This window comes from Chiloscyllium plagiosum, chromosome 11 (genome assembly GCF_004010195.1).
Source record: "Chiloscyllium plagiosum isolate BGI_BamShark_2017 chromosome 11, ASM401019v2, whole genome shotgun sequence".
In the NCBI taxonomy this organism is placed as follows: domain Eukaryota; kingdom Metazoa; phylum Chordata; class Chondrichthyes; order Orectolobiformes; family Hemiscylliidae; genus Chiloscyllium; species Chiloscyllium plagiosum.
Window position 1 is genome coordinate 81,331,736 of NC_057720.1, and position 22,378 is coordinate 81,354,113.

The following is a 22,378-nucleotide window of genomic DNA, read 5'->3' on the forward strand; positions in this document are numbered from 1 at the left end:
CCCACTCACCTATTGTACTCTATGCTACTTTCTCCCCATCCCCATCCTCCTCTAGCTTATCTCTCCACGCTTCAGGCTCTCTGCCTGTATTCCTGATGAAGGGCTTTTGCCCGAAACGTCGATTTTACTGCTCCTCAGATGCTGCCACTAATCCAGAATGAGAGGTGAGAGTGCTGTCCAGTTGAACATTCCAGCACGAAGCTAGCAGTCTCCCTTCACCCATAGCTACATGGAGCCACGGACCTGTGACATTTCATTCAGATTTTACAGTCCAGGTACTATCTGCGCACACAGGCAGGATCCAGTGAATCACAGCACACCATCAGTAAATCCCAGTCCTGCAACTGCAGAGGGATTGATTGGGTGATTAATTAACTGTGCTTGTATCGAGCTCCTGCAGCTTTGACATTCGTCAGTACTGAACAACAGAAGCCCTATTAAAATGTTACATTTATTCTTCCATGCACGACATAGCAAATGGCTTCATTTTCTAATTTTATGAATTACAGTCCCTGTTCTCAGAAATACAGGCAGCTAATTGCTGAACTTTGGTATCAAAAAGCAAACTGCAGTTGGACACTGGCTCTCTCCCATTAGCTCGGGGCTGAAGAACGTGGTTAGATTGTACTCGAGGCTGAGCTACTTCCCCTGTCTGTTGTGCTGTACAAATGAGTGGAATTCCTTCATGTTCTGACCCAGTGAGAATCTTAATAAAAAAGGAATGAAACATCAAGAACTTAAGTTCCATTAAGTCATCTGCATCATTAATTATCTTGTACACCGGAGTACTTTTTTGTTTTTTAATATTAAATAAGTAACCTTTCTTCAGAACTTTTAGGGGTGGTTCTGAGAATACCTAACGTTCCTGAAGTCCTAGTACCAGTATCATACACTCCCAGGGCAGATACAGCACGGGGTTAGGTTCAGGGTAACACTGCCTCCACACTGTCCCCATCAAATACTTCCAGGACATGGGCAGCATGGGGTTCGATTCAGATTAAAACTCCCTCTACCCTGCCCCCGTCAACCACTCCCACTCTATGACTTGCCTTTCACAATGATTGTCGGAGTGAATTTTCTTCAGAAGCAGACAGCTGAAGGCATAGTCAATATTAATTTTGATTTGATTTATTATTGTCGCATGTACCTAGGTACAGTAAAAAGTTTAGTGTACACTGCAGGCAGATCATATACTATACAAAGTCCATTAAGGTAGTAGAGTAGAGTGAGGAATACAACGTTACAGCTGCAGAGAATATGCATAAAAAGTGAGGTCAACATTAAATTTGAAATTTGAGGCCCATTCAGGAACCTAATCACAGTGGGGAAGAAGCTGTTCTCCAATCTGTGGTTCCAGGTGTTTAAGCTTTTTTCTTAAGAACTAGAATTCCCTACAGCGTGGATACAGGCCCTTCGGCCCAACAAGTCCACACCAACCCTCCGAAGAGTAACCCACCCAGACCCAATTCCCCTACCCTATTTTTACCCCTGACTAATGCACCTAGCCTACACATCCCTGAACACTCTGGGCAATTTAGCATGGCCAAGTAACCCTAATCTGCACATCGATGGATTGTGGGAGGATCAATCCCTTTGCATTTCCAGGACTGGGATTTACTGATGGTGTGCTGTGATTCACTGGATCCTGCCAGTGTTTGCAGTTAGTACCTGGACTGTAAAATCTGAATGAAATGTCACAGGCCCATGGCTCCACGTAGCTGTGTGTGAAGGGAGAATGCTATTTTACTGCTGAAATGTTCAACCCACGCAGACACGGGGAGAATGTGCAAACTTCACATAGACAGTCACCGGAGATTGGAATTGAACCCGGGACTCAGGTGCTGTGAGACTGCAGCGCTAACTACTGAGCCACCGTGCCGCTTTTGTATCTTCAGCCTGACTGAAGAGGTTGGAAGAGATTATAACCGTGGTGGGATGGGTCTTTGATGATGTTGGCTGCCTTTCCGAGAAGTGTAGATGGAGTCTTTGGATGGAAGGTTGGCTTGTGTAATGGACTGGGCTGTGTTCACATCTGTCTCTAGTTTCTTGCAATCCTGGACAGAGCAGTTGTCATACCAAGCCACGATGCACCTGGATGGAATAATATCTATAAAAATTGGTAAGAGTCTTTGCGGACATGCTAAATTTCCTTAGCCTCCTGAGAAAGTACAGGTGCTGTTGTGTTTTCTTGACCGTTGCATCAATCTGAGTGGACCAGGACAGACTGTTGGTGATCATCACACCCAGGAATGAGATGCTGTCGACCACCTCCAGCTCAGCACCATTGATGTAGATGGGGGGAAACCATCCATCTTGCTTCCTGAAGTGCGCAAAATCAAAGAGGCTGAAGAAGCCCGAATTCGAGGAGTGTTGACAGCTCGGAGAGTTTAGATTCAATTCCCCTACGGTGTGAAAACAGGCCCTTCGACACAACCAGTCCACACCAATCCTCCGAAGAGTAACCCACCCAGACCCACTTCCCTCTGACTAATGCACCTAACACTGTGGGCAATTTAGCAAGGCCAATTCACCTAATCTGCACATCTTTGGACTGTGGGAGGAAACTCACGCAGACACAGGGAGAATGTGCAAACCTCACACAGACAGTCACCGGAGGCTGGAACCGAACCTGGGACCCTGGTGCTGTGAGGTAGCACTGCTAACCACTGAGCCACTGTGGCGCTTTTGTGGGGCTGGAGAAAATTATCGAGGACGGAATAGAGACAGGACCAGCCACATGGTGTAGCACGGAAAATTAAATGGCCTGATTGCTCCCCTATCTATAAAACCTGCTGCAGCCCTGGGTTGATCTGTGCAAAAGTCATTATTTATGATGAAGGATGATGGGACAGGTTGAGAAACATATTAATAATGGATGCACAATCCTGCATTTTAACAATGGGGCATTGTACATAAAAGCACAGAAATTATGTTCAACTTGTGTAAACTACAGTTCCAGCCTCCACTGGGTTATTGTGTCCAGTTCTGGGTGCCACATTTTAGGAAGGATGTGAAAACATGCGATAAATACATTCACGAGAATGTTTGAAGGGAGAGGGAGCTTCACTGGATGGATCGGAAAAGGTGAGACCGTTTCTCCTTGAAGAAGAGAAGATTAAAAAGAGATTTGAGAAAGCCAGACCGAGTGAGTGGAAAGAAACCATCCAAACGTGACACAAGGTAGCAATTTAAAGCAGCAAGTGGGATGGGCAAAAGACTACCTCAATCTATATCAGACCTGACCAATATTGAACGGGAGGTGATTGTTGAGGAATAGTGGGCACCAGCTGTTTCCACCTCCCTTTCCAAGCGGTAAGCAGCAGATCGCCCTGAGAACATGGTTACATTAACAGCCCCTTGTTATAAGCGTTGTGTCTGTGGTTCCCTTGCTCTCGACATTGATGAAGTGTTTGGTGAGTGTTTCTCCTCAGCTCCAGTTCCAAATGGCTTTTGATAAATGGCTGTCTGGAAGGGCAGGGATAGAATATCTCATTTTCTCCCTCTACAATCTAATCACAACGTGAATAATTTATCTTACCTCTCCTCACGATATTAAACACATTTGCAGTAATGTCCATACTCTTTGCCATACATCATTGGTGATTTATTTGATTAGAAACTAGAGAGAAGATTTTTTTTGAGTCCAACCGATTAGCATATGTTAAATGCAGAAAACCTGTCACCATTTCCTCTTGAGATTCACCTCAAGATAACTATCTCACAAGAACACAGCTTAAAGATTTTTAGTTGATACCCTCGAGGCTTTTCAAATCTGTGCAGCTAATCCATCCATACATGCACAATTTGCACATCCGTACATTGCTCGGAGAACTGTACAAATATTGATGCATGCCTGCCAACACTAAAATACTGACACATTCCCAGTAGGTTCCTGTAAATACCAACACACTCCCCGGGGAGTTCCCCTGTAAATGCTGACATACTTACTCGGGAGACCCCAATAAATACTGAGATGCTCCCCCTCCCGGGGAGTCCCCCTATAAATACTGACACCCCACCCCCTGGAGTCCCCAGTCCCCCTGTAAATACTGACACACTCCCGGGGGAGTCACCTGTAAATACTAACACCCCCTGTAAATACTCTCTCACTGTTCTAGGATTATGTAGTTCATCGTGGGTAGAAGGTCATTTGGCCTTTTGTGGCTATGTCAGTGTTTTTAGGAGAACACAGAACTTTGCAACGCAGTATAGGCCCTTCGGCCTTCGATGTTGTGCCAACCTGTGGAACCAATCTGAAACCCATCTATCCCAAACTATTTCATTCTCGTCCATATGCCTATCCAATCTCCATTTAAATACCCTTAAAGTTGGCGAGACTACTACTGTTGCAGGCAATATGTTCCACATCCTGACTACTCTCTGAATAAAGAAACTACCTCTGACATCTGTCCTATAGCTATCACCCTCAATTTAAAGCTATGTCCCCTCGTGCTAGCCATCACCATCTGAGGAAAAAGGCTCTCACTGTCCACCCTATCTAACCCTCTGATTATCTTTATGTCTCAATTAAGTCCCTCTCAACCTTCTTCTCTCTAACGAAAACAGCCTCAAGTCCCTCAGCCTTTCCTTGTGAAAGCTTCTCTCCATACCAGGCAACATCTTAGTAACTTTCCTCTGAATCCTTTCCAAAGCTTCCACATCCTTCTCATAATGCGGTAACCAGAACTGTACACGATACTCCAAATGTGGCCGCAGCAGAATTTTGTACAGCTGCAACATTGTCTCATGGTTCAGAAACTCAATCCCTGTACCAATAAAAGCTAACACACCACATGCCTTCTTAACAACCCTATCAACCTGGGTGGCAACTTTCAAGGTTCTATGTACCTGGACACAGAGATCCCTCTGCTCATCTACAGTACCAAGAATCTTAACATTACCCCAGTACTCTTTATTCCTGTTACTCTTTCCAAAATGAATCACCTCTCACTTTTCCACATTAAACTCTATTTGCCACCTCTCAGCCAAGCTCTGCAGCTTATCTATATCCCTCTGTAACCTACAACATCCTTCATCACTATCCACAACTCTACTAACCTTCGTGCCATCCGCAAATTTACTAACCCATCCTTCTATGCCCACATCCAGGTCATTTATAAAAATGACAAATAACAGTGGACCCAAAACAGATCTTTGCAGCATCCCATTAGTAACTGAACTCCAGGATGAACATTTCCCATCACCCGTCACCATCTGTCATCTTTCAGCTAGCCAATTTCTGATCCAAATTGCTAAATCACCCTCAATTCCATGCCTCTGTATTTTGTGCAACAGCATACTGCAGGTACCTTACCAAATGCCTGACTGAAATCCATGTACACCACATCAACTGCTTTACCCTCATCCGCCTGTTTGGTCACCTTCTCAAGAACTAATAAGGTTTGTGAAGCATGACCCACCCTTCACAAAACCGTGTTGACTATCCCTAACCAACTTATTCTCTCTAGCTGATTATAAATCCTACCTCTTATAATCCTTTCCAACACTTTACCCACAACCAGGGTAAGGCTCACAGGTCTATAATTTCCAAGGTTGTCTCTACTCCCCATCTTGGAGTAGAGATTCCCCATGGGAGCAACATTTACTGTCCTCCAGTTTTCTGGCATATTCCTGTAGACAATGATGACGTAAAAATCAAAGCCAAAGGCTTGGCAATCTCCTCCCTGGCTTCCCAGAGAATCCTAGGATAAATCCCATCCGGCACAGGGGACTTAGCAATTCTAGCAAATGTAAAAATAGATAACACCTCCTCCTTGCGAACCTCAATCCCATCTAGTCTAGTAACCTGTATCTCAGTACTCTCCTCAACCACATTGTCTTTTTCCAGGGTGAATACTACAAAAAGTATTCATTTAGCACTTCCCCTATCTCCTCTGACTCCACGTACAAACTCCCACTATTATGCTTGATGGGCCCTAATCTTACACTAGTCATTCTTTTATTTCTGATGTATCTAGAGAAAGCCTTAGGGTTTTCCTTGATCCTATCTGCCAATGATCTCTCATGTCCCCTCCTGGCTCTTCTTAGCTCTCTTTTTAGGTCCTTCCTGGCTAACGCCCTAACTGAGCCATCACATCTCATCCGAATATAAACCATCTTCTTCTTCTTGACAAACGATTCAACTTCCTTAGTAAACCACGGCTCCCGCACTCAACAGCCTCCTCCCTGCCTGACCGGTACACAGTTACCAAGGACCAGCAGTAGCTGTTCCTTGAATAGGCTCCACATTTCAATTGTACCCATTCCCTGCTGTTTCATTCCTCACCCTCTGCATCCTGAATCTAGCCTAATCTCATAGTAATTGCCTTTCCCCAGCTATAACTCTTGCCCTGCACTGTCTACCTATCCCTTTCCTTCACTAAAGTAAACAAAACCAAATTGTGATCGCTATCACCAAAGAGCTCACCTACCTCCAAATCTAACACCTGGCCAGGCTCATTACCCAGTATCAAGTCCAATGTAGCCTTGACCCTTGTTGGCCTGTCTACATACTGTGTCAGGAAACCCTCCTGCACACATTGGACAAAAACTAACCCGTCTAAAGCACTTGAGCTATAGTATTCCCAGTCAATATTTGGAAAGTTAAAATCCCCCATAACAACTACCCTGTAACTCCTGATCATCTTTGCTATCCTATCCTCTACATCTCTGAAGCTATTTGGAGGCCTATAGAAAACTCCCAACAGGGTAACCTCTCCTTTCCTGTTTCTAACCTCAGCCCATACTACCTCAGTAGATGAGTCCCCAAACATCCTTTCTGCCACCATAATACTGTCCTTGACTAACAGTGACACACCACCCCCTCTTTTACCATTTTTCCTGTTCCTACCAAAACATCTAAATCCCGGAACCTGCAATAATCGTTCCTGTCGCTGCTCTACCCATGTCTCTGAAATGGCCACAACATCGAAATCCCAGGTACCAACCATGCTGCAAGTTCGGATGCTCCTGGCGTTGAAGTAGACACATTTCAAACCAACTTCTTGCTTGCTGATACTTTCTCGAAATCTTAGTTCTGACTTCCCTACTCTCAACTTCCCGTATACTCAAACTACAGTTTTGGTTTCCAACCTCCTGCTGAATTAGAGCTGTCCAATTTGTCCTACTTCTCACCGCACTGCCCCTATCGCCCTGCGAATTATACAATCAGCACATGTGCCATAATGGGACAAAGAGATTTAACATGGTAGATATTCCAATACTATAAGGTTCATTGTTGGTTTTCTTCTGTGATCAATGAATTAAATCCAATCTGACTCTGTAGCAGCAAATACTTTGTAAACATGTGATATATTATCCTCAATATATATTAGTGAAGTGGCTTACATGACTGACTGAGTAATCTTGTATCTAAGTGTGGTGCTGGAAAAGCACAGCAAGTCAGGCAGCATCCGAGGAATAGGAGAAGGGCTTATGCCCGAAACGTCGATTCTCCTGCTCCTCAGATGCTGCCTGACCTGCTGTGCTTTTCCAGCACCACACTTTTCGACTTTGATCTCCAGCATCAGTCCTCACTTTCTCTGAGTAATCTTGAAACATGGATTCAGTAGCAGAAGTGTAGGTTCAAATCACTCTATGGCAGGTTGAGAGTTGGAATTCTGTTTTACGATAAATCTGTTAATCACCAATTAATTTTTTGGACCATAAAAACTCAACTGACGTCCTCTGGGGAAGGGAGTGAGCTGTCTTCGTCCAATCTGGTCTCTCTAACTCCAGACCTGTGCCAAGACAGTTGACTCTTAACTGCCCTGTAAGGTTGTCTTCCAAGGTAGCTGGCCGTATCACACTGCCAGGCGTGATCCCCACACGGACTGAAGAGACTGGCAAGCTGCCAACCTGCTGGGTGCAAATAATAATCTACACTTCCAAGGATGTGAGAGTTTTTAAAGAATGAGTTTGTCAAGGAAACCATTTTCTCTGTGTTCTCAGAAGCCCGTGGTGAGGCGAGAGTAGGTTTAATGTAAAGTGTAAGATGGGTATCTTTTATGGATGGTTTCCTTGGACATGTTTTATGGGTGAAAAAGACTGGTGGTTGAGCTGTGCAAGCAGGCATTTCCATTGGCCGATGGGCATGTGTTACTAAGGAGCGTGTAGCTAGCTTTAACCTCCAGAATATTGTGTCCGGCTTTTACAAGGAAATATTTGAGGAAGAACTACGTTGGATCTCATTGCTTGAAGTAACTTACAATGCAGAATGTCACTGTAACTCCACCAAGACCCTCCAGCTTACCCCAGTGTCACTATAACTCCACTACAACCCTCCAGCTGACTCTAATGTCACTATATCTCCAATTCGACCCTCCAGCTTATCCCAGTGTATCACTACTACCCCATGTCAAACCTCCAGCTGATCTCAATTGGACTGTAACTCCATCTTAATTTCCATCTGACCCCATCTGGAACCCATGGTGACTCTTTCAGAAACAGGAAAACATTAACGGGTATTAGTAAGCCCTGAGGTGAGAGGTGTGGATCCGCACGAGATGTGTAGAGACGCAAAATGTGGTGTAGAATGAATATTCAGTGAACCACATTGGTTTGCTTGAAATCTTGAAATCTCAAAATCTCCCCATGGTCAGTTTACATTTTATTACCAAGGTAGGTGGTGAGTCAGCTTACGGAAAGGGGCAGATTGTGGGCTGGGTTGGAAATAGATTGCTGGACATGGAGCAGGAGAGGAGGGAACAGGCTGAGGAAGGGGGCAATGGGCAGGAAGGAAATTGGGGCTTAGACCGCTGGAGAGGTGGGTGTGGGGAGGCGTTAAGAGTATGTTGCACAAGGTGGGGCAGTTGATAGACATTGGCAGGAGCTGGCTTAATGAAAAAGGGATGCTGGCAATTGGCAGGAGATGGTGAATGCCAGGATGGAAGTGGGATTGAAACAGTGCATGAGAGACTACGACTGAGAGAGGTTGCAAATTCAGCAGAAACATGAACAGCCTCACTGACTAAAGCCACTTTAACGTGTTGGGGTAAGTGGGAAAAACAAGCAGCTTTGCAAGGAATAGGTGAATCAACTGCTCCTCAGCAAGCCGAGTTGAAAGCCCTCCCAAGGCAGGCACAGGTAAGACATTGGCTGAAGACTGCTGCTTCTCACTAGCTCGTCGCATGCACCCAGTGAAGGTCCACTGTCACAACATATCAGTGTCAGAGAACAAGCAGATGGCAGACTCAGTATAGGTTAATGCTACCCTGAAGGACAGTGCCTGCTGGTACTGGAGAGGCTGGCATTGCCGCGATGCAATATAGAGCTGATGAAGACAAAAAATTACTGAACTAAACAATCACTTCAGGCTTTATCCACTAGGCACAACAGCGCTGAAGTGTAAGGGGTTGGGTTTTCTTTGAGTTATGATCTAATTGCATAGTAATGTTTTCATACCAGTTATAATTTCATGTTGCTAATTGAGGAATGGCATGATCTTGTTCTTGAAACCGTCTCATTCATGAAACTATATCAACTGCCAAGACTCGACAGCACTATTGAGAAGTCACTGGGCTACATTAGAAGCTAAATGATTGTGTTCAGCAGTTTGAGTTTTCAAGGAGCATTGTTAATGCAGTAACAGGTCCCATTGCAAGTCGACTGTGCAGTCAGAAAAAAAATTGACAAGCTACCTAGGAGCTCTACTCTATATTTCACCATGTGCTGTCCCTGTCCAGGGAGCTTTTGATGTGATCATTGTAGAGAAAGGTTCACTCTGTATCTAACCCTGTCGTGGGAGTGTTTGATGGGGACAGTGTAGAGAGAGCTTCGTTCTGTATCTAACCTAATGCTGTCCCTGTCCTGGAAGTGTTTGATGGAATATTGGCACAGAAATTGAGAGCTGCACCTAATGCAGTAAGCCAGATAGCCCTGCTCACTTCCTGAGTCAGTAAACAATGCTGCATTTTAACAGTTTGGCATTGGAAGATAGATTCATATCCCTCTGGATATCTGACCCCCACCACCATTCACTAATGCTAGCCTTTGTTGAACACTGAGTGAATGAGAGGAGGGTGTCTCTATATGAGAGTCAGCACCTTCAGGAAAGGAACGGGGAGGTAAGGCGGGGTTTAAACAACTATTTGCTGTGATAAATACCAAGCGAAGCCTGAATTAGATTTTAAATTGTCAAACCGACCAAGGCAAGTGTGATCAGTCGGATTTTGTGCTTACCCTGACAGCACTTGGGAGAGAAAAAGCTGGAATGGGCTGCCCCCAGTGCCCTTAAACTATCAGTGCAAACCTGGGGAAATGACATTGGGAGCTGAGGGCAGTGTGAGATTGATGAGTTGGCTAGTGGTGCCTGGATCTCTGGAGGATACTTGCAGCTGTAATAATAGAATTACTTGTCAGTGTATTTCTGTGAAACTCTGGAGATTTTGTGTCATTTTTCATCAAGACAGTGGACAGGTCATCTTTAGAAACTGTAGCACTGTCACAGCTGTACTCAAATGGCCCATCGCTCCCATTGCCCGACAGAAACCCGAAAAGAAACTTCAGTTTGTAAACAGCCCGACAATGCCGTATCAGCTGCTATTACCTACCATCCTTGAGTTCAAGGAAAGGAAGGACATTGGCATCTTGCCCCCTCTCAAAGCTCTTCTCAGTCAGTGAGATACATACGGAATTGTGGCCATTGTTGGGAATGTAGGCTGAGACTTTCAGAACAGCAAGATCCCACAACCCACAATGCAATTGGAAGCAGAGTAATCTGTGCTAATTGGACAGGGCAACATGAGAATGACCCAATCTTCTTTGAACACAATCATGAGATTGTCACTCGAAAGAGCAGATAGGCGTGCAGTTTGAAGTTTCATCTGAAAGGTGGCACCTCTGAGGGTGCAGTGTGCCAACATACCGCACTAGAGCCTGGTTCAAGTAGACTCAAATCAAGACTGGGACTTCAATCCGTTCAGATTCAGTGTAGAGTATTATACACTGCGTCAGAACACTGACTGATCCCATCAAGGAAATGTTTGCTTTCAGGAGGGGAAATCCAGGTCCCTGGTTAAGGCAAACACTACTGCGATCGTGTCAGCCAAAGACCCATCAAACCCCCAGCTAGCTGCACCTTGCTGAAAGAAAAGGACACCGGGGGGGGAGTTAATTCTTTGAAAGAACACAATATGGCTGACTTGGCATGGTTTGCTCCCTTGTTACTCTTGAGTGATTTTGAGAGGAGGTTTGGGCTTACAGGCTTGTCATGAGCAAAGACCTGAGACAGTGTTGTAGGGAAGGGGGTAACGAGGGGAGAAGGACCTTCCTGGTAAGGTGTGGGGCTGCCTATCTTCAGCATCAGAATAGGCCAAACTATCCTGTGGCCATGTTAACTCTCTACCCACTTCATCACATTCTGTCACCATAACCCTCGGAGCTTCTCCGAAAATACATCCATGCTGTTTGCGTTGAATCCTTCTGGTGGTAGACTTCCATTCGCTTGCTGAAGGCACATCTCCTGAACTTCCTGCTAGATTTACAAATGACTCTCTTGTATTGATTGCGCCTGGTTTCAAGCATCCCTCAAGTAGACATATCTTCAAACAAACTCTGCCCATGTCCTGCTCCTCTGTCAGTTGCAACGCCCCTCCCAAGTCCCCCCATCCTCCTAAAGCTCGGGTGATGGTGAGGACCGCAGATGCTAGAGAGTCAAAGTCGACAAAATATGGGGTTGGAGAAGGCATAGCAGGAGAGTCAGCATTTCGGGCAGGATCCTTCATCGGACTGTTTTTCAGATCTGTCCACACTGTCGTACCACTCGATACTCACTTCCAGTCCCCTCCACTCTTCCCCTCCCAACAGCTGCTTTACCTCATTGTGGCTCCACCCTTCGGTTTTCCGACAACACTCTCAGGATCACAGCCTTATTAAGAGCACAGAAGGAGGCCATTTGGTCCCACCGTGCCTATACCAGCTCACCAAATGAGCAGTTCACTTAGTGCCGTTCCCCTGGCTTCTCCCCATAGCCCTACAAATTCTTCCTTTTCAGCTAATAGTCTAATTCCCTTTTGAATGCCTCCGTTCGAACCTGGTTCTGCCACACTGGCTCAGAGCGGATTTGAACCACTCATTGCTTCTCCTGCCAATTATTTAAGCCTGTGCCCACTCCCCTCCTTGTCATGGGTTCCCTCATGATCTGGTATGTGGCTGTCTTCCAGCACCACTGATCCAGAATCTGGTTTCCAGCATCTGCAGTCATTGTTTTTACCCACTCCCCTCCTTGTCATGGGTTCCCTCATGATCTGGTATGTGGCTGCCTTACTGTTCTACCAGAGGTGGCAGGGCCTGGAGTTGACTTGGAGACTGTGTCCTCGATATCCCCACCATGGTCTGCCCCTCCCCCAAGTCTCGAAGCCCAGCATTCTGTCTTCAGCCCTTCCCTGTCCATCGCCTCCTGTTGCCTATCTTGGTGCTCATGGACACTGCCTGTTTGAAAGGTGCTGTGCTCAGTGTGAGCTGGGGAAGCTGCTACAAAGCAGCTCCTCCATTCACACACTTCGCTTCACCCAGTGTCTGCCTTGACGCTGAGCAAGGGGAACAATTAGAGGTCATCGGGCTGTGAGAAAAGGTTAAACGAAGCTGACATGCCAAATAGCGGAAGAGCAAAACTCGCAGGCTCTTGTCTTCATTGAAGGTGACAGGGTTGTTATTCTCACTTAGTGAGGTTGGTGTTCCTGTGGGGAACAGGGAGCTTTGCTGTGTGTGGCCAAGCCTGTGCCCTGACTAATTGTTCCCCTCATAGAGTCATAGAGAGGTACAGCACGGAAACAGACCCTTCGGTTCAACTCGTCCATGCCGACCAGGTATCCTAAATTCATCCAGTCGCATTTGCCAGCATTTGGCCCGTATCCCTCGAAACCCTTCACATACCCATCCAAATGCCTTTTAAATATTGTAACTGTACCAGCCTCCACCACGCATCACCCTCTGTATGAAAAGGTTGCCCCTTAGGTCCCTTTTAAATCTTTCCCCCCTCGCCCTAAACCTCTGCCCTCTAGTACTGGACTCCCCCCAACCCCAATACCTTGTCTATTTACCTTATCCATGTCCCTCATGGTTTTATAAACCTCTATAAGGTCACCCCCCGCCCCAACTTCCGATACTAGAGGGAAAGCAGCCCCAGAAAGCAGCAACCTCTCCCTATAGTTCAAACCCTCCAAACCTGGCCACATCTTTGTAAATCTTTTGTGAACTCTTTTCAAGTTTATGTTTTCCTGCATCTCCACGTACACACTGTTGCAACCCCAGAGACTTCTGGCTCAGATACACAAGATGTAGATGGCCACTCTGCCTAATGGCAGCTCTGTTTGGCTACTTGGTCAAGCCGATATTGACCTAGTGGGGCATGTGCATCCATGTTTCTCAGTTAGGGGTGGGTTGGGGTGAGGTGAGGTACCACAGGATTGCAGTGGAATGGGAACTTTGTGTTTTTTTTAATCAAACTTCACCCCCACCTTCCCATTGTCAAGAGGTTCTGAGGCTAGTGGACATTGCATCAATGTCCTGTCTGCTCAGTGAAAAAAACCGCTCAGAGGGACCCAACCATCCCCCTTGTAAAATGGCCTTTCCAAAAAAAGTTAAATATATGGCCAGGGGTGACAAGCACCTAGTAACAGACAGAGCACTGGTGTTTACAGCAGAAGGAACACTCAGATGCCATGCTCAGTCTACCCCCAAAGTAGAGGAGCTGGCAATATCAGAGTGAAATTGGAGATGGCTGAGTGGATAATTAAACATGGTGCCCAAAGGGCCATAAGCATCTCTCTCTATTAGGAACATTATTGATTACAGGAATTGAACCTGTGCTGTTGCCATTAATATGAGCCACGTTCTAGCCCACCGGACAGCTGAGCTAACTGTGGACCGTGGGTTGAGATGCAGAATGGGCGATCCCACACTTGGGTGCCTGCTACGTTCTCCAGGGTTTACGTCTGTTGATTTTAGTACAGCTGCTTGTATTTTACATGGTTGGGAAACCTGACGCTTTTCCTGCGAGAGGGAGGAGAGCCTGTGAGATGCGTGACCACAATTTCGGGGTTGGGTGTTCAGATCGCGCACCTCTAGTGTCAGAGGAACTGGAGCAAAAGCTTTACACGTGTCCCTCGACAGTGAAGAGCTGTCCGCCAGCTGCCTGCCAAGGATAGGCTGGTCACCTTCACTGGATAGGAACGAGTAATGATGGGACAGCACAAGGTGGGATTAGGTGAGAATAGGGTTGGAAGACAGAGGGTAGGGTAGGGTTATGGGAGGATGGGATTGGAATAGCTGTGACAGGGTGGGTTTAGTTGAGGATGGGACTGAGCTGTGCCCTGTACCATCGGACAGCCTCTGAAAGGGCAGGTGTGTAAAGTGACCACATGGTGAATGTTCACACAAGGGACCACATCCCAAAGAGGGACTCTTCTGAGTGTGGAAATGCAGAGAACCATTCTCTGGTCTGTTGTCCCCTGGAGTCTTTGCCATTCCCGTACACTGCTAACCCTGAATTCTTTTCCCCCTGCAGACTCTGCGATCCAAGTGAACTCCACATCGATGAATTCCCCTTCCCCGCACTCTACAGTGAACTCGATGGTTGGCCATCATTCGATGATCGGTTCCTCAGCGAATGCTTCACGCTCTCTCACCTCCTCCATGGGGAGCTTGGCTTCCCCAGTGAATGGATTAGGGTCTCCGTATCCAGTCATCACCTCGTCAATAGGCTCCCCCTCGGTGACCCTGCCATCAACTCCAGGCATCAGCTACGGAGCACTCAGCAACCCCCAGGTAAAACCTTGAGCCAGTTCAAGCGCCAAGTCAAATAAATAAATGGATCAAATTGAAACAAGCTGTTAGTTTGATCTGTAGAATGTAAAGTGAACATGTGATGCTGCTGGGTTAACACTCTGAGGGTACAGGTTCAAAACGCACCATGGCATCTGGTAACTTCAACGCAATTAACAAATCTGGAATTGAATGATATTCCCGGTAATGGTGACCATGCAATTCTCAATAATTGATGGGAAAAGCTCACCCAGTTCACCAATGTCCTTTTTGTTTAGATTACTTACAGTGTGGGAACAGGCCCTTTGGCCCAACAAGTCCACACCGACCCTCTGAAGAGCAACGCACCCAGACCCATTCCCCTACATTTACCCCTTCACCTAACACTACAGGCAATTTAGCACGGCCAATTCACCTGACCTGCACATTTTTGGACTGTGGGAGGAAACCCGGTGCACCCGGAAGAAACCCATGCAGACACGGGGAGAATGTGCAAACTCCACACAGACAATTGCCTGAGGCGGGAATTGAACCCGGTTCTCTGGTGCTGTGAGGCAGCAGTGCTAACCACTGTGCCACCATGCAGCACACATAAATTGAATTCAAATTCCATTACCTGCCATGGCGGGATTTGAACCCCACTCCCCAGAACATTACCTTGTATTAACCAACCAGCAACAATACCATTAGGTCATTAGGGAAGGAAAATCTGCCATCCTTACCTGGTCTGACCTGTATGTGACTCCACACCCACAGCAGTATCATTGACAGCAATGGCTTCAACAGCAATTCGGGATGGGCAGTAAATGCTAGCCTAGCGTTACCAAGAACAAATAATTTTCTAAAAATTGGAAATGCTGTCTCAGGATCAGGAGGAGACCATTCAGCCCATCAAACCTCTTGTACCATGCGTGCAAATTATCTGTATTTTAATGCCATTTATAGGCATTAGCATTTTCATTGTAAAAGTAGATTGGTTTGGATTCTGAAACCTTCAGCCCTGTTTTTGGGACAGGGTGTTCCAGACGTTTCACTGCCATGTCAAGAACCATTTCTTCATCTCAGAATTGCCCACCCTGGGCCCTGAAGGACACGGCCACTTTCCCCAAACCAAGAGGGTGGCATAGTGGCTCAGCGGATTCGATTACAGCCTTGGACGACTGCAAACTCCACACATTCTCCCCGTGTCTGCGTGGGTTTCCTCCGGGTGCTCCGGTTTCCTCCCATAGTCTAAAGATGTGCAGGCCACGTGGATTAGCCATGGGAAATGAAGGGTTACAAGGATAGGGTGTGGGGGTTGGGGGTGAGTAGGGAACTTAATGGGCCGAATGGCCTGTTTCCACACTAGGAATTCTACGATCCTATGAAGGAAATGGGGCACCTGAGGAGAAACTATTAAATCCTTCAGTTACCTTAAACACCTCAGTTAGATTAGCCTTTAATCTTCAAAATTCTTTAAGCCCTTTACTCCAGTATCATTCTGATGAAACAGAAATTGCTGGAAAAGCTCAACAGGTCTGGCAGCATCTGTGGGGAGAAGCTACAGTATGAGCAGTTATTTTGGTTTTTATCATTGTGATGAATCTGTGCTGAGACCCCTTCAGTATACCCTCCTTGAGGTACAGTGCCCAGTACTACCTATGTGGCCATGTCACACTGCTGCAGCACATCCTGACCATTTGAGCTTGAGGACACGTTGCACACTGTTGCCTTTTCAAAGTTGCACTGGAGGCTCAGTAACAGGTTCATCTCTGGCAGCCTGGGTGCACAATGCAGGGTTCAGCAGTCCAAGTATAAATGGATATTGTGTCACTTATCTGTAAAAAGGCCACTAAACACTCACATCGGAGGTCTGATTGGCAAATGTGCCAAGGTACAAGTTGAATTTCTGTCTCCGGTCTAACCACTGTGAGATCGGCTGTATGGGAGGGTGTGTGTGCGCGTGCGTGCGTGTGTGTGTGTGTCCCCGTCCGTCCCCGCACCTAGGACGTGGGGCGGGGGGGGGGGGGTGAGTAACCGTTCATATGTCTCTGCGACTGCATTTCCCAAAGCGCTGGATTAGTCGCTGCAGACAGAATCATATCTAACTAAATTTGCCAGGGGTTTTTGAGGAGGTGACTAAGACGATTATTGAGGGTAAGAGGGTGGCTCAGTGGTTAGCACTGCTGCCTCACAGCACCAGGGTCCCAGGTTTGATTCCAGCCTCGAGCAGCCCATCTGTGTGGCGTTTGCACATTCTCCCCGTGTCTGCGTGGGTTTCCTCTGGGTCCTCCGGTTTCCTCCCACAGTCCAAAGACGTACAGGTCAGGTGAATTGGCCATGCTAAATTGCCCATAGGTTAGGCGCATTAGTCAGAGGGAAATAGGTCTGGGTGGGTTACTCTTCGGAGGGTCGGTGTGGACTTGTTGGGCCGATGGGCCTGATTCCACACTGTAGGGAATCCAATCTAATCTAACGCTATTGATGTGGAGTAAATGAACTTCCAAAAGGCATCTTATACATTGCCACGCAACAGACATGTGAGTAGGGTCATTAGTTGTAGAATAACAGGGGTAGTAGCAATGACAAAATTGACTGAGGGGTAGGGGTCAGAGAATAATAGTTAATGGGCATATTTTTGGGCTGAGGGAAGGTTTGTAATGGAGTTGCCCTGTGATTGGAAATGGGGCCCATGCTTTTTCTGACATATGGTAAATATCTAGACCTAGGCGTACAGAAGAAAATTTTAAAGTTTGCTATAGACACAAAATTTGGGAGAGTTCTTGACTGTGAGGAGAACAGTGTAGGACTGTTCTCTTTAAATCTCTTTAAAGCTGCACACTCTGGTCCTTGGTCCATTTCTGAGTGGGGACAGTTTCTCCCCTTCTGCTCTGTCTAGTGGATAGCAGAAGCTGAGGTTCAACACAGAGAAGCGAGGGCAGAGAGTTTAAAACAGACGGGGTGCAGGAGCAGAGAGAACTTGGTTTTTATATACATACGTTATTAAAGATGGGAAGACAAAGCTGAACATAAACCTTGCTTTATTCAACACTTCATTAGTAGGGGTATAGAGGGAGGTTGTGCTGCAACGATATAGGACACTTGGTTCGACCTTAGCTGGAATATTGTGTACAGTTCTGGGTGCAACACTTCAGGCAGGATGTGAATGTGTTGAAGACAGTGCAGAAGCAGTTTACTAGTATGGTTCCAGGGATGTGACACTCCACTGATGAAAGAGATGTTGGGACTGCTGTCTTTGGAGAGGAAAAGACTGAGAGGAGATTTGATGCAAGTTTCAAAATTATGAGTGGTCTAGACAGAGCTGATTGGGAGAAACTGTCCCCACTCAGAAATGGATCAAGGAGCAGCGAGCACAGCTTTGAAGTCATTCGCAATTGTGAAGCAAGCAGAATCCTTCCCGCTCAGTGAGTGGTTCAGGTCTGGAGGTGTGGTGAAGACCGGTTTAATTGAGACATTCATGAAGGGCATTGGATGGTTATTGAAACAGAAACAATGTGCAGGACACAGACAGGAGATTGGCAGTCAGTTAAAATGCTCAGGGATCTAGTGAAGACATAATAGGCCGAATGGCCCCCTTCTGCACCATATATGATTCTGTGATGCAGGTGCAAGGCTTTAATCCTTAGCTACTGAATTGCAATAAGGAGGGAATTGCTTCCTGACTTCCGAAATAGCTGATGTGTTTCACATGTTCAAGCAGATGCATTTGTAGTGGACACTTCCAGTAGAGGTGACTCATGCATTGATTTTGCTGGATTACCACCAAAACCTGGTCATCAGTGCAGAAGACGCCACCACATCTGGGCGTGATGGGCACTGTAACAGTACCCAGTAGAACTGTGCTTTAGAACACAAAAATGTAGACTTGGTGATCTCTCAATTCGTTGGGACGATGTGTTCATTGGCTAGTCAACAAAGATAAGTGACCATTGGAAAAAGATCCAGCAGGCAGTTGTGGTGTGGAAACATTTATTTATTACTCAGAGAGAAAATGGTGAGACTGAGACCAACTGCAGCATGGAGTCCTTGAGGCAAATAACATCAACGCATCATGGGCAAGTGAGATGACCACATGAGGGAGAAAGGAATCGAAGGATGAACTGATGGGTTGAGGTGAGGTCGAATGGCGGGAACACAAAGACCAGAGCGAAAGAGCTCAGCAGAATGTCCAGCTTCTGCATCATTCAGTGTTATTCATGGTTTGATTCTAGCCGCAAGATTTCTGAGTGTTTGTGGTCATTACAGCACAGCCCATGCTGGTGTGCATATGTAGATTTTATCATTTGTAACATGGGAACTCTTCCAAACACAGAGTTCCCTCTCCTGGATCACTGAAACCAGAGCAGCCTGAGCAGTGACGAGTTCCAGTGGCCCTATTAAAAAGACAGTCAGAGGATAGTGTTAGTAATAGTGTCTGGGTATCATTGTGGCAATCGTTCAAGACGTTTCAGGCAAGTTTCCTGCACCCCCTTTTTTGCTTGCATCTGGCTGCTGTGTCTCTTTTATTTAATGTGGGTTTCCAGCCCACGTGGGTTCATTATATAACAGTCACTCAGCTCCAGGCCATTTGGCACTGGTCCCAGCAACTGATGGCCCCATCTGACAAACAGAGTGCAGCATAACCCAGCGAACACGGAGCTGCACAGAGTCCCATCCCCCTAACTCACTCGCACCCACCGATCCACTCGACCAAAACCTCGAGTTTAAAATTCTCCTTTGGATTTTCAAATTCTTTCACGTCCACACTCCTCCCTATCTCTGGAATCTTCAGCAGCTTTGCACCCTCTGAGAAAAGGACACACGCCTGATTCTGTCCCCTTCCACAGCCTAGATTTTATCACTACTCCTTTTTGAATTGTGTGTTCGTCTCCCTTGGCACTGAACTTTGGAATTCCCTGTCTTAAAGCCCCTCTGCCTGCCCCATTTCCTTCATTTGAGACATTCCTTAAAAGCTTTGCCTAAACGTAAGTTTTCCTGCTCCAGTATGCCATGATTTGATGTCATCCTTCCTTCAATAATGCTCCTGTGATGTAACATTGAGGTTTACTACTCTAAAGGTACCATATAAATGCATGCTGTAGTTGCTGGTGTGTAGCAATAATTTACTACACTTTGATGGGACATTGCTCCTCTTTGGAAGCCTCACAGGGCTGCCCTGTGATGTCACTGGTGAGGGTGCTGGCTGGGAGCTCGGTTCATTATGTAGCACTCTTACTCTGAGTCTTTAGAAGAAAGAATAAACTGACATAGCAATGGAGTGCTGTACTGTCTGAGGTGCAGTGTTTTGGATGAGTTGTTAAAACAAGACCCTGTCTATCCTGTGTGTTTCAGGCTCTGTAGTGGCTGCTTTACTCTGTATTTAACTCTGTGCTGTTTAATTGGGACAGTGTAGAAGGAGCTTTACTCTGTACCTAACCCTATGCTGTCCCTGTCCTGGGAGTGTTTGATGGGGACAGTGTAGGGGGAGCTTTACTCTGTACCTAACTCTATGCTGTCCCTGTCCTGGGAGTGTTTGATGGGGACAGAGTAGAGAGAGTTCAACACTATGTCTAACCCCATACTGCCCCTGTCCTGGCAGTGTTTGATGGGGACAGAGTAGAGAGAGTTCAACACTATGTCTAACCCCATACTGCCCCTGTCCTGGGAGTGTTTGGGGACAGTGCAGAGGGATATTTCTGATTAAAAGATTGGAAATAAATCTACTTCCAGCTTAAAAGAGTAGAGCTTTTCTCTTTGTCTAACACCATGCTGTCCTTGTCTTGGGAAAGTTTGATGGAGCTGGTGTCAAGGGAACTTTATTTTCCATTTACTTTCAATTTTAAAAAAGTAGTGGGAGCGTTACTCCGTATCTAACCTTGTGCTTTACTGTCCTGTGAGCATTGGATGTAATTAGTAAGTGTTCTCTTCCTAGTGCTGAGAGCTGGTGCAGGAGAGCATGCGAGTCTATAAAATGATTCAGTGCCTCTGTATTCTTTCGCCGGCTCTCAGAGGTGTAACACTTTTAGCAGGCTATGATCTCCGGTTCTACAGGGGATCGTGTTGTACAGTGGTACTGTCCTACCTCTGAGACGGAAAGCTCGGGTTCAAGTCCTACCTGATTAAAAATACCTAGAGCTTTGTGTGAAGCTATTTCGATGCACCATTAATTGTCTGTTACCTTGTGGCTATCCCTATATTGCGGGGTGCTGGGGAGGGGAGCTGCAGCAGCTAGTGTGGTGATTTAAAGAGATTGCATGGTTACAGACCATTAAACAGATGAGCTCCTTACTCACAGCTGAGTGGGAGGAGCAGGGAATTAAAATGCTCAATAAGCAGGGATTGAAAGATGCCCAGACCCTCTCGCTATGAAATTGGTCTCTCATGTGATGATGATATGGTTGTGCACAGTATTTTCAGCTCATTAAGTAAAGAAAGTGGCGCAAAGGATTGCTTCACCTTTCTGTTGCTTCTCACAACTCTCTGTTAACCTCCAGAGCCAACTCCTCTGTTGGTATCTGCCCAGAATATCAGCAACAACACAGGAGCCCAGTCAAGCCTGACAATTTTCCCCAGTCACAAATCACCTCACCGTATGACTTGTTAAATCAGCAGTGATACAGGTCTAAACACACTGAGCGCTGCCTGTCAGTACAGCAGAGTGACACAGATCTAAACATGCTGAGCGCTGCCTGTCAGTACAGCAGAGTGAGACAGGTATGTACACACTGAGCGCCACTTGTCAGTACAGCAGAGTGAGACAGTATGTACACCGTGAGCGTCACCTGTCAGTTCAGGAGAGAGACACAGGTCTAAACACACTGAGCACCGCCTGTCAGTACAGCAGAGTGAGACAATCATAAACACACCTTATACCTCTCACTGCCTGTTAATACAGCAGCGCATGACAGGTATAAACACTCTGACACTGCCTGCCAGTACAACAGATTGACATGGGTACTAACACATAGATATTACTAGTTAATAAAGCAGATTGAATTATCAGTTCACTGACATCATCCTATCAATATGGCAGAATGAGGTAGATATGAGCACGCTGACTACCTATGCTTTTCTGAGCTCCTGACCGTGAGGCTGTGTTGGTGTTGTAGGCAGTGCTTACCTTCTGTATTGTTGCACTTAGTTAGGGACTAATTGCCCTTTTAAATACTTGATATGCTACCCACCAAAGTTGAGTGATTAGCCACAGCTGCAGAGAACCAGGCCCAAGACATATGTCCTGGTGTGTGTAATTGAGCAGGTCGAAGACAAGAGTTGAAAAATGTGGTGCTGGAAAAACACAGCAGGCCAGGCAGCATCCAAGGAGCAGGAGAATCAACATTTCGGACATAAGCCCTTCTTCAGGAATGAGGCTGGTGTGCCAAGCGTGCTGAGGTAAAGGGTAGGGGTGCTGGGAATACGATAGGTGGAAGGAATGAGGGAGAGGGTGATAGGCCGGAGAGGGGGTGGGGGCGGAGTGGTCGGGAAGAAGATTGCGGGTCAAGAAGGCGGTGCTGAATCCGGGGGTTGGGACTGAGAGGTCCCAGGAGGACCAATTCCACTACCGAACAGCCCAAATGACCTCCTTCTTCAAAGACCACAATTTCCCCTCCGATGTGGTCGACGATGCTCTCCACCG

General features: G+C 46.4%; 1 protein-coding gene across 5 annotated transcripts in view; it reads left to right on the top strand.

The window, feature by feature from the left end:
* Positions 1 to 22,378, top strand: part of LOC122554615 (retinoic acid receptor RXR-gamma-A-like) — a 168,716-nt gene that overhangs the window by 91,853 nt on the left and 54,485 nt on the right. For all 5 annotated transcript variants that reach the window (XM_043699928.1, XM_043699926.1, XM_043699929.1 and 2 more), the window contains exon 2: positions 14,507 to 14,766. In XM_043699928.1, the coding sequence (XP_043555863.1) occupies positions 14,536 to 14,766 (231 nt within the window). In that variant the 5' untranslated portion in view covers positions 14,507 to 14,535. The remainder of the gene's footprint in view (positions 1 to 14,506; positions 14,767 to 22,378) is intronic.